Source organism: Pseudophryne corroboree, chromosome 9, assembly GCF_028390025.1.
Source record: "Pseudophryne corroboree isolate aPseCor3 chromosome 9, aPseCor3.hap2, whole genome shotgun sequence".
Classification (NCBI taxonomy): domain Eukaryota; kingdom Metazoa; phylum Chordata; class Amphibia; order Anura; family Myobatrachidae; genus Pseudophryne; species Pseudophryne corroboree.
The window spans coordinates 80,522,505-80,538,872 of NC_086452.1; the positions used below are offsets into that span (position 1 = coordinate 80,522,505).

A 16,368-nucleotide genomic window follows, 5' to 3' on the forward strand; every position below is an offset into this window, starting at 1 on the left:
ACCTCCTCATGTGCACTTATCATCTCTCCTCCCCATATGTACCTCTGCCCCTTGCCTCACCAAGCATGCCTCTGACACCCCTCCCAACCATGAGGGCCTCTGCCTCCAACCTCCCCATGTGCACCTATTGTCCATGTGTGTCGTTGTCCATCCCCCCCCCCCACCCCCCCGCCGGAAGCCTATCTCACCCCAAATCTTACCCCTAGACCTATAGAGCTGAAAACAAATCTGTGAATACGGAAGTACCGTAAGGGCAGTTATACCCACAAGTAAATCACAGATTCTTTGAGTGACCCCACAGACTTATCAGCCACCTCACAACAGCTAAGACAGTTACCTACTGGATTGAGAATCCTCCCCCATTGATGCTTAACTGGATCAATAAATTGGGAGATTTGAAAAACAAACAGTGGTTGCTTGTAAACATAAATTTTAAAGACAAATGTTAACCACTTCATTAAAAGCAACCACTTGATCTATTTTAGAAATTGCATTTGATCTAGGGTACTCCCTTACTGAAATACTGTAAACTCTTTCATTCTTGGCAGCATTTTATAGGAAAGATACTGGAGTAAGTTTGGGGTTGCTGGAATAGGGTTGGCTTTCTGTGGCCTCATCCATGTGTTCCTAACTCTCAATACATCTTATCCTCCAGCCTCCTAGAGTTCTTCATGTCATCAAATGGCAGAATATAAGGGCATCGAGCAGAACTGCCATGATATTTCTGGTTGCAACTACTATGGGCCCTGTAGCTTGTGATGCTTCTCAAGTCCAAGCTCCGTGCAGAAGTAGTAGTGGATATACACAGTAATACAGGCAATTTCTCACCAAACGGGAGCATGTGAATGTTTTATAGTATAAGCTGCTTCCAATTGGTTGCTATAACAACAGAAACAATCAGATCAGTAGAGGGAGCTTCAGTAAGCAGGAGGTGAGTCTTTGTTTCATGTAAATTAGATAATTTCACTATTTGGCCCACAAACGTCTACTTCTACAGCTCAGTGGGTCAGAAACAAAATGACACCATAAGGCACAGCAAAAACTGTGATTAGATCAAAAGAAAAGTGGAACATAATAAGAATCTGCCGTAATTTGCCAAAGTTAAGGCCAGATCCGCCCAAAACGTGACCACATTCTCGGGAGCCTACACCCTTTTTGAGTCTGAGAGTTGAGCCAGTCCAGACGAAATAGGGACTGTTGGGAGTTATGTAATGTATGACTTTTCCAAATACAACAATACTGTATATCCAAACAGAAACTAGACTCTAATACAGTAAAGCCATGGCTTGATATACAGATGTAAGCCTCATAAACTCAATACATCCCAACTGTACCAATGGGACAGTCCCGATTTCAGGGTTCTGTCCCGATGTATCGCAGTTGGAATGCTTGTCCTGATTTGTACTAGGTTAGCAGGTATTTCCATAAACACCCCATAAAAATGTTTCTCTTTTTTTGTGAAGACTTCAACTATAATGCAGTTATGACCCAAGCCCCTACTGTCTGCACATGCTGGCCTAGCTCTATATGGCTACAGAACAGAAGACATGGGGCCTAATTCAGACCTGATCGTGGATGTGCAAGAAAACGCACATCTACAATCAATTTCTTTGACATGTGGGGCAAGCACAGGGCAAGTCCACTCTGCATGCCGAATCCAGCCCCCACCCCACCCCCGCACACATGCAAAACATGTACATTCCCACCATGACCCTAACTGGGTTTCCTCCGGGTACTCCGGTTTCCTCCCACAATCCAAAATATACTGGTAGGTTAATAGGATCCCAACAAAAAAATGATCCCTAGTGTGAATGTGTGTGCGTGTAAATGTGGTAGGAAATAAGCTCCACTGGGGCAGGGACTGATGTGAATGGCCAACTATTCTCTGTAAAGCGCTGCGGAATATGTGTGCGCTATATAAATAACTGCCAATAAATTGTAATAAGAATCACACAGCGGCGATGCTTTCGCATGTTTCGAGTAGCCCTCTGCCTGCGCAGCCTAGCTGCGAAGGCAGATGGCTACCCGCCATGTTAAGGATCGCAGCGGCTGCGTGTGATGCCACACAGCCTCCATGGCCCACCCCTCCAAGGGTCAGGACATGCCTACGTTGTCCACCCCGTGCCACTAAAACAGAGCATCTTCCCACTGCCTCCAAGTCTTAATTTGCGTTCTGAAGAGAACGCAGTTTAGGACCTTGCACATGCGCGTACCGGCAGATGTGCAGAAATTGCTTCATATCGATTTTAGCACATCTGCGACAGGGTCTGAATCGGCCCCATAATTAGACCTGTATTGGTTGTCAGCAATAAACACAATATGCTTTCAGCATGCATGATATATCAATGTAGAATACACTACAGCTATAGTTGGTAATCTGTTAAATAGTGCCAGAGGCTCCAGATTATAATCCAGATTAAGTTAAAATCAAGTCAAAGTAGTCTATGTGCCTATGCACTGAATTTGTTTAACGTCAAGGGGGCCTGTTTATCAAACAGTATTTGTGGCTATGTTCCCGAATATATAACTTTATATCTCATATAAAAGTGGCGGTTCTACGACACCTTTTTTAATTGATGTAAAATAAAAATTTTATACAACTCATGATCTTCTAATGAATAATAAAAAATAAAATGCTCTCTTCTAATGAGTGGTCATTGACCTATGTTTTGGGGTAATTTCTGGGGAGCAGGTATATTCCAGATCAGTATCGGACTTCCAGCCCGCAATAAGAGAATATGTTTGGTGACTCAATAAAGAAGAATAAACCACACGGAGAGACTTATTGAGAGAGATTTATTGGTTTAATTGATAATTATAGTAAAACAGATATTAATTGCAACATACTGGTTTTGTTACATAGCGACCTCTCCATTACAGATGGAGGATCTCTCACCTTATAGGACAATATTGGGGCAGATGTATTAAGCCTGGAAAAGTGATAAAGCAGTGATAAGTTCAAGGTGATAAATCACCAACCATCAACTCCAATATGCAATTTGACATTTAAGAGCTGATTGGCTGGTGTGTTATCACCTTCCACTTATCACTGCTTTATAACTTCTCCAGGCTTATCTACCAATGTCCTAGTGTGATCTGATGCAGGTCAAATATTTGATTCTGCAGGCACTTTAGTCATTGGGACATCACTGGTGCCCCCCTCCCCCCCAACTTATAAATCAACCCGTATAGTGTACTTCTAGAAAACAAGCCAGCCAAGGAAAATGGACAATGAAGTACACCCATGTAAGTGTTGTTTTGGATTTCATGGAGGTATGGGTAAATTAAGTCAATTAAGGTGGTTTCCAAAAGTGATAATTAAAAAGATTTTAACCTCCCACTGTGACATTGGTGCAAATGAACAGTCCCACCTGGGTTGCTGTTCTCCAAATGTATGCACAAAGTGCCTGCACAACGCCCACTCGGAGGTGCAGAATGTGGGCATATGTAAATTAGCCAAACAGGCGACACTAGGCAAAACTACATGTGCTCCTTTTCCACCCCCACAGTTAGTACATCGCTCTTATAAGTTCTTTAGTGAAATTGGACATACAACCAACAGCAGCTCTCCCTACTGATAACTAGCGGAAAGGTGGGGTGTCCCCTGATAATGGTTATTAGGTATCATATCCTCACATGTGTCCTGGTTTTCCAATCACTTATTTTACTAGAATTCTAAATCGCCAGAATTAGCATGATGCATACAGTAGCTAGACTTTCCCATAAATGTATTCTTATGTATGACTTCTATGATGCGGTCAAACGTTATGTCACATGGGTGTCACTGTCATACAGTCAATGATTATGTAAGCCCCGGTAGCCCTACACCCATACCATTACCAAGATGTGGTCCGGCAAATGTTCTATTTTCCAGGCATGTATTCTCTGCATGAAGAACGCATAGAGATGTTAGGATTTAGCAGTACCTGGTTTGATCGCTACAGCACTCGCACTTGCCGGTTCCTTCTCAAGACAGCGGTGCATGATGAACACATACTTCCCCTGCTCATATATCAGTTATGACTGGAGTTTCAAAACATGAATCCTATTAATCATACTAATAGTCAGTAACCACCCATTTAAATTTGAATTGCTGCCCCTCTACACAGTTAACACATAACTTACAACTGTTCTACAATCACACAAGCCCCCGACCCCTGTCACCAAGAACCTTTTACCCTTAAATCTGACTGGACCAATATGTAATACATATAGGGGCGTAGCCAGAACTTTGTGGGCCCCATAGCAACATTTTGAAGGGGCCCCTGTCCCAATGCTTCTAGAGAGACACTTCTCTGCAGCAGCTGTTAATTTTATGCCCTATTAATAGTGCCCTAGTTCATTTTCTGAACCATAGTAGAGCCTTATTTAATGTTATGCCCCATAGTAGTGCCCTAGTTTCTTTTATGAATCGCAATAGTGCTTAAGTTCACCCTATGTCACATTTCAGAGCTGCCAGTACACATTATGCCGCACAGTACCCCCAATTCACATTGTGGTATATAGTGCTCCCTGTTCATATTGTGCCTCATTACAGTGCCCCAGTTCATATTATATAACATTAAAATGCCCTCCAGTTCATTTTATACCACACTACAATGAACAGGTCCAGGGGCACACCTAGATATATTGCAGGCCACAAGGAAAAAGTTTGAAAGGACCCCTATGTACCACACAATGGCGAAAAATGGATATAACATATGTAACTGTGACAGGAATGGTGGGCCCCTCTCAGCTCTAGGCCCCATAGCAGCTGCACTGCCTGTACCTATGGTAGTTACTCCCTTGAATACATATAACAGTTATCCTCATGTATTAAACTCCTGCTATCTAGTGGAGTATCTGTAATAGGTGCAGGGTGTGCAGTACACATGGGCACTCAGGGCAGGTGGGGCCCATGCAGCACACCCAACACAAAAAGTAAACATCATTTCAGTATGTAGGGCAACTGGAACCCCCCTCCCTTCCCTCATATCTGCTACCAGCTCAGGAGATTGGAAATACTATTATATCTGCTGTGCATGCATCATCTTTCTGAAAATATCACCCAAAAGATGGACACCAACGCAGGTGCTGCTCCGATGCATGGAGGAGGACTCAGACTCCTGTATAGGAAAACTCAGCTGTTATCCTATACATTGTAAGTTTGTAAGCAGGGCCCTCTGAACTCTTTGTCTGATATCCAGTGTCGTTTATTACGGTTTGATGCAAATTGTAAAGTGCAGTGGAATATGCTGGAGGCATATAAATAAATAATTATAACATGGAGAGTTTGTGTTAAGAATGAAGAATCTGGATACAGAATTTCTATTATAAATACTACATAGAGTTGTTCATGCTAGATTAACTATTGCATAGCACACAATCTCAGGTATGGTTACAATATCTTAATATACTTGAATGCTTTGATAATGCTACATTTTTATTTTGCAGTTACGGCTTTGAAAACAAATGTTTTTGCTGTGTTTTGTACCGACAGAGTGTAATATGCATTTATTTAGCCACAACCATTCCTATACATAGCTATGCACTTAGTGTAAGAAGCTGATAATATTCAAAACATTTGAAGTTGGGATTTTCTTCCAGGGGGTATATTTACTAAAGGTCGATTTTGTTTGTTTTTGTTCGATTTTAAATCAATGTTGAATCGATTTTATTCAATGTTGGGCTTCCAGGGTAAAACACACATTTACTAGCAGATGATTTTTTATATTAATTTTTAAATGAAAGTAAATGTGTGTTTTAACCTTGGAAGCACAACATCAATTAAAATCGATTTAACATCGATCTAAAATTGAACAAAAACAAACAAAATCGACCTTTAGTAAATATACCCCCAGGTGTGTATTAGTAGAATGTAGCAACAGGGTCAGAATACTATATGTCCCCTTCTAGAAGAACTAAAATAAAAGAAGTGTTTAGTAATTACATAAATCTTCCAAGCATGATTTCCACACTGAGAACTAAAGAATCCAAAAATGATTTTGGTATGCCACTACAGTTTAGTTTAAAGATGTGCTCCACTCATAATATTTTGATCGATGTATGTTGTACATGTGCATTCACTTACTGTGTTATGATTCGCAGTCCCTTCGTCTCTGCAAACTATAAATGCTGAGATGGTCATTCACAAAATAGCACCATTAATTGTTGCATAAATACCATCTACAAGTTGATGAGTGCCACTGACTTCTGAGCTTGAGACTGTGGCATCACAAAATCAACTGATGGATTTTCAAAATTGTAATATTTTTTTTAAATGACAATTTCAGCAAAACTCCCCTATATTATCATATATTTGACTCAATATAAATCATATTTGTTACTATATGAATCTCACTACATTTGAAATGCATTTCTTAAAATTATAGTCTAGTTAAATGTAAAAAAAAAAAAAACTACATCTAAAGTGGCATTTGTAAATATATTTTGCTGTCAAGGGAGAAATATTGATCAAATTATAAATATTTCCATCATTTTAATTTGTATATGTATATATTTGTATATGTAATATATATAATAAATGTTGCAATAAAAAACAAAATTGTTCTGAATAATTATTTTATTACTAGTTACCAGCCCGTCAACATGACGGAACAACAAAGCCATAATGTTAGTGCCAGCTGCTGTGCACACCCGAATTGAATTGCCCCATTGTGCGCCATCTAGTGGCTGCTTGCGCGCAAAAAATTAATTCCCCTCATAGAGGTGAGGAGCAACATTAGCCGTTTATTATATAGGATGATGATGCTTATCATCTTAGTGCCTGTAGGTGTCGCTGCTGCTATTAGTACCAATCAAAAAAGTTTAGTCGCTGACTAAAGGCTTTCCAAAACAAATGATAATATCTACAACTTCATAAAACATATAATTGTATAAATAAAAAATAATTTAAACTATACTAATAAATACAACGTTGTAACGATGATTCTCCTTTCAAACATTAAACCAAATGTCTTTTTTTTTCCGTCTATTATAAAACTTTCTTTGTAGAGTAAAAACATTTGTCCTATTTTTATAAGATGGAATAAAAAAATACACAAAGTAAGCACATTATATATAACCATAACAACGTTTTATTACCATTAAGACTAAACTTGTATTGAAAAGATTTGATATAACAAGACAAGAAAAAGCAATAGCAAATTTTAACTATCAACTAGATTATGCATAGCGAGTAACTTTTCCTAGTACTCGGGGAAGAGCAGAACATTTTTTATTATGTTTTATTTTTTAAAATATAGAACGTTACAGAGCACAAACATACTAAAATTATCAGTGCACTGGATATGGGAGAGCCAATCCTTCCTTCCTCATTTAGACCATAGCTCTGTTCTTGTATCCATCAGGAGAACATTAAAAATAAAGACCCAGTTTGTTGTTTTTGTTTTTTTGTTGTTTCTACTGTGCATTAAGAAAAAATATTCACGACAAACATGACAACATATCAAACAATATTTCTACACAAGTTACCTTGATACGCTTGTCAATCAAGTATTATAAGAAAAACATTTTAAGACATATACAAACAGAACTAGCAAAGGAGTACAACTTAATAATAAATTAACAGAAATTAAAAAAAATAACTTTATATATATATATTTATATTATATATACACGTACACACACAAGAAATGACACAATAATATGCTTCTTCCCATAGTTTAAGTAAACAAATAAATAGACTAGCCAAACCTGCTATAATTGATATTGGCCAAATGCATTACATCAGCAATTAAATAAATACGTGTTGCAAGCAACATAAAACAGTGTTTTAAAATGTGCCAACGCAGCCCTGTTATATTGGAGTGGGCCATAAAGTGAACTCAAACTCTTTTAACAAATTTAAAGCAAATGTTTTCTTTTTATTATTCTAAACACATTACATTTAACTATGATACTAAGATATGTAAATGATTTTGTAGCACCTACTGCTCAAACTAAGGAAGTATTTGCCCCACCCAAAACAAAAAAAGTAAGTTTTCTTTTGTTCTGCAGATATCCCATACTGATGACTGAAAGAAAAAAATTGTCTTGCAATGCACCTCTTGCTTGATTTGGGTTTTGACTGTGGTTGTTTGGGGACCTGTGTAGAACACTCTCCCTTACTCAATAGAATAGTTTGCAATATGCTATGAAAAGATACGAAGACCAACTGTTTTAACCCATCTTTCAAAAAACATTCTACTAATCCAATTTAAAACATATCTTGTTCTCTAAAAAGTTACCAGTGCAGTATGAATGACAAAGTTGTCAATTTTCCCCTAAATTAGCCAGTCAAAATATTATTTTATTTTTTTCTCAAATCCAGATTCTCTTGTAAAAATTCTTTATATTTTATAAAAATAGATTTTTCTGGAAACCCATTTTCAGCAAAGAGACAAACTCTTTGGCAACATTGTTCGTTTATTTAAATTGTTTTGCGTCATCAGGTATTCTGACCAAAGCGGTCCCCTTAGGAATCTCCTTTCAACACTTAGTCAAGAAACAATACAATTAAATGCAAAAGTCATTATTTTTGTTCCCTTTTTGCAAATACATTACTATATTGTTTCTCTTTTTTTCACCCTTTGAGTGTCAGAACCTTTGCTACATTCCCACACTAAAAGGGCTACTGGGAAGGAGGGGGGAAGCAGGTCACCAATCTGAAAGGACTCATTTGTGAACAAAAAAGAAAGCTGAAAAGAAAAGAAAAAAACTTTTTTCTTTTCTTTATTGTGTTACATTTGTAAAAATTGTTTTTTTTTCAAGTTTTTTTTAATTATTTTTTTTATTTTTTACTTCTTCAAATGAACTCATGGTCATCTTAAAAACAGCCACCTTCAAAGAAGGTGTAAAACTAGCCGGCTGGGTTAAAAAAGCCCTGCTCATTGTAATCTATGTATATTATATTCAACGACGACAGCTATGAAAGAACATTCAATGCATCAAAGTTTTTTTTGTTATTTGTTTTTTCTAAGCATTATAAAATCCTTTCCGGTTTATCACAGGATATCCAATGGTAATACTCAGGCAACACTGGCTTATAAAGTCCATGGTTGGTTATAAGCCATTGAGAGTCTGTTTTTTTTCCGTCTTCTTTTTGTTCATGAACAGAATTTTTTTTTTTTAGGTTGATGTAGATAGGCTAGAAATTCAAGACTTGTGGGTTTTGTTGGTTTTAAAGGAAACCTGCAGAACTCTGTCTCCCAGACGGTAACCATTAAGGCTGGCAATAGCCATAGCTGCTTCGTCATAATTGGTCATTGTGACAAAGCCAAATCCCTTGCATTTGTTGGTGTTGAAATCACGGATGACTTTGACATTGTTGACTGCACCAAATGGGCCAAAAAGCTGCCACAGGACACTCTCATCTGAGTCAGGAGAGAGGTTGTAAACAAAGATACACCAGCCGGTACCCGTGTGGCCAGGGATATTCATTCCAACCAGACTCGTCATTCCATCAATGGTGATTGGAGAAAACCTAGGTGGAGAGAGATTGGAGATCGTCAACAACAAAAGAACAAATCTCAATGGAAAAAAGTTTTAAAATAGCAAAAGGAAAAAAAAATATGTTAAAAACATGATAGAACTTTTGTGATGGAAAACGTGTTAAAGAATTAAACAAAATAATAATAATAATAATAATAATAATAATAAAAACAACAACACAAATATAACATGTTTCCACATAATCCCAATAAATGGTCCATCTAATGTTGGTGTTGTATACTGTATGTCCATTGTTTGGCTTGCTGTAACACTTAAATATTTGTTTTTCTGTAATATGCTACAAATGTTTATGAAGTCCATTAAAACCTGCACATACATAGAGGGATATTCAATTGGTTGCGCTAAATTAAATTAATTGACTCCCCCAGGGTTACTCAATTGTCTCCGATGCCTGCAATCCTCAATAACCAGCCCTATAAGACCCGTTTTTTTTTTCCTCGCGAGAACACATTGGTCTGGATCCTTTGTGTTTTCACCCACAAATTTACAAGATTTTCAGGGAGCAAGTAGCGGTGATTAATTGAAATGCCCAAAGCTAAACAGCAGGCAAAAATTGTGATAAACCCCTGTTTTTTACTCCCAAAACATGATCGGGGTCAATTGAATATCCCCCATAATGTTGGATAGCTACATGTTTCTTTTTATCAAACAACACAATAATTTATGTACTTTAATTGGTTAGGCCAATTAAAGACACATCTGATGGGCTGATAAGGAATCAAATATGTATAATTTGCCCTTCACTGTTTGTATTTTCAATTGGATTTACTTAATGTGTTTTTATAGCCAAGTCCCTAAAAACTAAGTGAATCACTGAAATTCATTAATAGTTACAGTAATAAATTGTTTTATGCAGGGTGGATGTTGTAGGTCAAGGTCAGAGAACCTGTTGACCTATGGCGCTCATAACTAAACACCCCACCATGCCATGATATGAACACACATTCATTTATTATTATATAAAATGGACGACCAGCTTGATCGGCATGTTGGACACTATTCTGAGACCACAAAGAGGATATACTGCTGGTCAAAATTTGTGTGTCTCTCTTAAATAGGGTAATAGCAAAAACAGTGGTTTTGTCAGGATACACAGTAAGGTTGGATATATTGTTGTTATAAAGAAACGTGTAAAAAACAAAACAAATGAACCAATATAAAATGTTATAATCATTAAACCTGTAAATGAAAGAAAGCTCTCAGGCAGTTAAGGCACTCATATACACGGATCAAGGTATAGGACTGAGAAATATTTCTCATGTTGTGCTATGTGACAATCAGGGGGAAAAGGACTGTGAAGAAGATGTATCAACATTTGGAGAGTGCTAAAGTGGAGAGAGATAAAGATCTGTCTCCAAGGTTTGCTATATCTCTCCCTATTGGATTTATAGTATAGTGGAAAATAATGTTTTATTGTTTATCGTTATCATCATTATGCAGTAACTATTTATTTGTCTAAGAAAAGATTTATTGAAAAATTCTTATCACCCGTAACATAGATTAAGCACTGCCTGGTAAATAAGAAGCAAAGTAGGCGGTATATGAAACCTTCTAAAGCAGGCATTCCCAACCACGGTCCTCAAGGCACACCAACAGTGCAGGTTTTCGTGATATCCAGGCTGCAGCACAGATGGTTAAATCAAAATAACTGAGCTACTAATTAAGTCAGCTGTGCTGAAGCCTGGATATCACTAAAACCTGCACTGTTAGTGTGCCTTGAGGACCGTGGTTGGGAATGCCTGTTCTAAAGAGTGCAGGGGGAGAAGCTGCTCAAGCAACCAATCAGGTCCTATCTATCAATTTATAGAACCTACTTGATAAATGATTGCTTGATTGGTTGCTATGGGCAGCTTCATTTCTTTAGAAATAGGAATAGAGTGAAACTAGGAAAGCTTATTTTCTTCAACCTGTGCATTTTGGGATGATTCTTATACTCTGTTGAATGTACAGTAATGTACATAGTTATTTGTATATGAACTAAACTGCACAGAAATGCCTCTCAGCCAGTGTAACATATGCACCTTAACTGCAACTGTAGCCCACCTGTGGATAAAAAACAAAATGGTGAAAAAAAAGGAAATGAAACATCACAATGTATTGGCGTCCTCATAAAAGAAAACCAACAGTCCCAACTCAAAAGAACAGAACCTTGCATGCTGGTGGGAAAAAAAAGAGCAATTAAACACAAATAAAGTTAGTGAATTGAAAAAAAAAAAAAAGCAACAAAACAAACAGAATAGAAATAAATTATAGCACCAATCTGTGCCAACATGGACATCTGGCATTCTGTGAAATTCTAATTACCTCTTAACGCCATAGGCCATATTAAGCAAATTGTCCAGCCTGAAAGAGAAGGAGTGTCTTTGGGTTAATGTCTTACAGATGGTAAGAGCGCTCAATGGAGCTGTTATTAATGACGTCCCTTTTCAACAGAAAGACAAATCTTCTACCACTTGATTAGGCTGCTAACGCTTTAGCCTGTAGGAGTCAATCAAGCAGTATTTTATACTCTGACAAACCTCCAGAAATGTTACACGCTGTCTTTTATCTCCCGCTCTCCTCAAATACAGGGACAAAAAAAATCAGAATATACATGTGACCTGTGCCTAAAAGGTCTAACGCCTCTACAGTGTATGGGGAATTGTGATAAGAGCCAAAAAGTCTAACCCGGAATCAAGGACTGCCCCCACAACTGTAGTCAGTCAGTGACCAGTATATATCACCACGGTAGACTAATTAGTGATGGAACTGCATTGTGTCCAACAAACATGTTCTATTGGGAATACAGAAAAATGACAGGTATCTATTCCCTTCATCAATGGTTTGGGGGCGGGGGGTATCAGCCTTTTGAGAGAGATTGGTGGATGACTTTGACCGCCTTAATCAGCGCAATAGCAGCACTGTATGGCAGCCCGGTCTCGCACAAACCTGCTTGCACCCCATAGGGTTCCGAGAAGTGGCGACTCCAGAGATGAGGCCGCAGCACTGTCCAAACTTCAAATAGAGGAGCCACGCCTACTGCCACCAACTGTCATCCCAAACTGACTCACTGGCAGTTGGTGTGGCTCCTCAATTTGAAATTTGGACTGCGCTCAGCCCCACCTTTGGAGCCGCCACTGGTTGCAAGCAGTTTTGTGCGAATTCGGGATTTGGCCGGGTGGGTGAGGAGTGCGAGATGCGATGCAGTTGCATGCATGTAAACACTGCGGCAATGGCAATTTGCACCCTTCGCCTGCAACTGAAATCCCCCCACAGGTGGGCCATAGCACTAGAATTAAGAAAACAACCATCCGTAACCTTAAAGTCGGCAAGATCATCCCCCGTAAACTAAGTTATTAACTGAAAAATATAGTGCATTCCTTCCCCGCATAATTGGATTTGATCTTGGGGTAAGAGGATGATACGAAGAAATACATTGTATTTTCCGCTCAGAGTCCCATTAACAAATGATTGAACTCTGCCATGCATGTATTTGCCTTCCTCTGGAAATACATATTTTACTGTCTAAGCTGCCTTAGTCTTAGTGACACATAATACTGAGCGAATATGCAGAAATGTACAAAACAGACGCAGGATCTGCCATCAGTTTGTCTATTACTTCTCGCAGTCAAAAATGTTAATTATATGTGATGCTTGAATTGTTCCCTGACGGACAGAAAATAATGGTTCATTCATATGGGACCTCAGCTGTCAGGCATAAGATGGGTTAGCCAGTAGAAGGCATCTCTCTCTTTCTGGCACAGTTTCAGATTGCAGAATGTTACATTTTTGGAGGGTTGGAGGAAAATGCGCGAGAGCGGGGTAGGGAGGGGTGCTCGCCGAAAATAGTTATGCATTTAGAAAGAAGGCACGCAATAATTAATCTGTTTTCCCAGACAGTGCATCTACACGTATAAGAATTGCTGGTCAGTAAAGGATTTCAGCGTTTCTGCTCTGCCTAGCCGTCTCTGAAGCACCACAGGAGAATATTGGATAGAAGCTGATCAATACCTTCTGAAACTTGGCAGAAGATTAGTTCTCAGCCTTGAATAAAATGGGCCTTTGAGCAGTTTTGAGTGAATAATCAATCTATCTTACATAGAGATAAGGAGACACCCTCACTTATACTGTATTACCCCCTCCCCCTCCTTCCCCCTTTTTCCGCTGGAGAAAAAAAAAAATCAAAATGAAGCCAATAGCCTTTTTGGCATCAACAAAATTAACCCCTCCAACCCCGGCTGATGAGTGTATTAGCGCTGGGCAATTGTGCAGAGGAAATGAGCTTTTCCATCATATGACAGTGCATTGGCATTCCTTATTGTATAAATAACACGCATCCAGACATTCCGGCCTCTATTTACATATTTTCCAGCCAGCAGTACAGTAAGCAGCCTTTTACCATAAAGATACGGAAAAGAGCCAACTAATCAATGACAAAAGACACGGATAATGATATCAGCATAAACAATGTCTCCTACTGTCGCTACATATGTCTCGCCCAGCTCCCTTTGCTCTCAGACAGGATTTCACATTGCAAGTGATGAAAACAAACGTAACTGATTTATTATCTTATTTATATGTTAGAAAGGAAGAAAGGGAATTAACAAGGACAACACTATCGACGTAATAATAGAAGGGCTCCTTTTATAGACAGGTTTGTATTTACCTGAACCGCTGTGCCTGGTGGTGGAGTGGGCCGGGGTAACGCCTGTTTGGGGACTGATAGAGCTGAGAGAGGAGGGCTTGGCTGGTTTTCTGACTGGGGTTGTTGGCAAATTTCACAGTTATCGGTTCAGTTGCTCCACTTGGCTTTTGTCCATTCAGACCCTTAATGGCTTCTTCTGCCTCTATCCTCTTGTCAAAACGGATAAAACCGACTCCCCGAGACACACCTGCAGAGGAAACATTATGGCGGCCATTTGTAAAACCAGAATAGTTTCTCCCTTTGGCTTACAGTAAATAATACAATCAAAATAACTATTTTGAACTTAGCCTATTTAATGCCATTGAGGCATACATGCCGACATCCTGGCTGCTCTCTCTGGGAGAGAGCAGCCAGGTCGGCTCATCAGGGGGGCGGGGCAGGGCTATGATGCACAGAGGGGGCGGGTGGAGGCAGAATGGGAGCATGGCTACCACAATGCGCCATGGAAGACACGCCTCGGCTCTGTAATTCCGATATTACCGGCATTATACAGAAAGAATCGCGTCATCGCCTGCGCAGACCGCCCACTTTACTCACTAAATGGCCGGCCGGGGAGGGGGGGGGGGGACCGACACACCTTAAAAATCGGGAGACTTTCCTGCTCTTCCAGGGAGAGTAGGCAAGTATGCATTGGGGGTTAGTCAGGTTTGTAAGCAAAAAAAAAAAAAAAAAGAAGCAACTTGTCAAAACTGCAGGTGGGACATATGTAACATGTGCAGAGAGGTTCAGATGGGTGGGTTAAATTGTTTCTGTGCATGGTAAATACTGGCTGCTTTATTTTTACACTGCAATTTAGATTTCAGTTTGAACACACCCCACCCAAATCTAAATCTCTCTGTACACGTTACATCTGACCCACCTGCACTGCACATGGTTTTTCCCATTTGCTTGCGGTTTATTTTGGTTTGTTAACAAACCTGAATAAGTCACATTGTCCCCACAATGCCACTGAAAAGCTGTTATACTGAGTGGAACAGTAGAAAATCTCTTATACTGAGTGGAACAACAGAAAATCCAGCCCTGCGGTGGCTGACAGAAGCTGGGTGTCCAAAGGCAATTGACCTTTCAGGCATGCCCTAAAGCCATGCCCGTTGCGATAACAGATCACTGCGGATGGGAAGAACTTCTGAATGTTTGTTTGCTTCTAGAAAGCATCACTAAGTTTTAGACAATAGACTAAACTGAAATCAAGGTTATTATTTCCAGGACAATGAAGAAATGTAACAAAATATAGAACCATAGTGTCCTTGACAAAACTGAAAGAAAAGAGCTTTATCTGTACATTTTATGTGTTTTACTTAATGCGCTCTCCAGAATATTATACCAGAATATGATTCAATTATTATCTGAAATGAAACCAGTGTTTGTTGCTTGTCCTGCCCTGATTAAAGCTTGTGCAGAACTAAAAATATTTGGCATTAATAATATTTGACAGACAGATACATAATACCAGTGTGGTGAACAATTGGTATCTGGTCGACATGTCGACATTTAGAAAGTCAACATCAGAATGTCAACAGGCTCTGAATGTCGACAGTCACAGGTTGACATGGCCATTAGGTCAACAATCAATCATTTAGGTTGACATGGCAAACGCCTTCAGAATGTTGACATTTAATATGTTGATACCAAAATGTCGACATACGTTTTAGATTTTTAGGGTTAGGTTAAAATAACCAAAAAATTATATGTCAGCATTTTGGTGTCAACTTGTTAAATGTCAAGATTCTTACATGGCCCTATGTGGGCACTGCTATTATGTAGTGTTAGGACTGCTGATATCATAGAAGCCATGAAGTGGCTCAGCAGCTTAAACATGTGTTTGCAAACATGTGTGACTAATTCTCTGAATTTCTATTACCAGATAGGTTCAGGTATGGTTACAGGTAATTTTTAGTGTGCTGAAGGGAAATTTAGGGGTGGGGATTTGCACCCCCGCCCCTCTCTGTCTGTTGTTTGTCTGTGACCCCTCCCCCTTTCCAGCACCTGATACATAATTATCTCCAGGAATGACCGAGGAAACCACCATTGTTTGTGTGTCCTTGTAACCTGGTCGACCTAAATGCATGTCTTACATACGGATTGTTGACCTAATGACCACGCTGACATTCTGACTGTCAACATCCATGACCTGTTCTTACCAAATTCAAAATGATATAAAATGCTGTCACTTAAGCAACTGCAAGCTACTG

General features: G+C 39.1%; 1 protein-coding gene across 7 annotated transcripts in view; it reads right to left on the bottom strand.

The window, feature by feature from the left end:
• Window positions 1–7,053: 7,053 nt before the first annotated feature.
• ELAVL4 (ELAV like RNA binding protein 4) overlaps window positions 7,054–16,368 on the bottom strand; it is a 134,779-nt gene continuing 125,464 nt past the window's right edge. For 5 of the 7 annotated variants that reach the window (XM_063939572.1, XM_063939569.1, XM_063939574.1 and 2 more), the window contains 3 exons: window positions 14,138–14,363; window positions 11,797–11,835; window positions 7,054–9,463 (listed from right to left, as the gene is read on the bottom strand). In XM_063939572.1, the coding sequence (XP_063795642.1) occupies window positions 9,136–9,463; window positions 11,797–11,835; window positions 14,138–14,363 (593 nt within the window). In that variant the 3' untranslated portion in view covers window positions 7,054–9,135. The remainder of the gene's footprint in view (window positions 9,464–11,796; window positions 11,836–14,137; window positions 14,364–16,368) is intronic. The other 2 variants (XM_063939573.1, XM_063939570.1) reach the window with 1 other exon arrangement.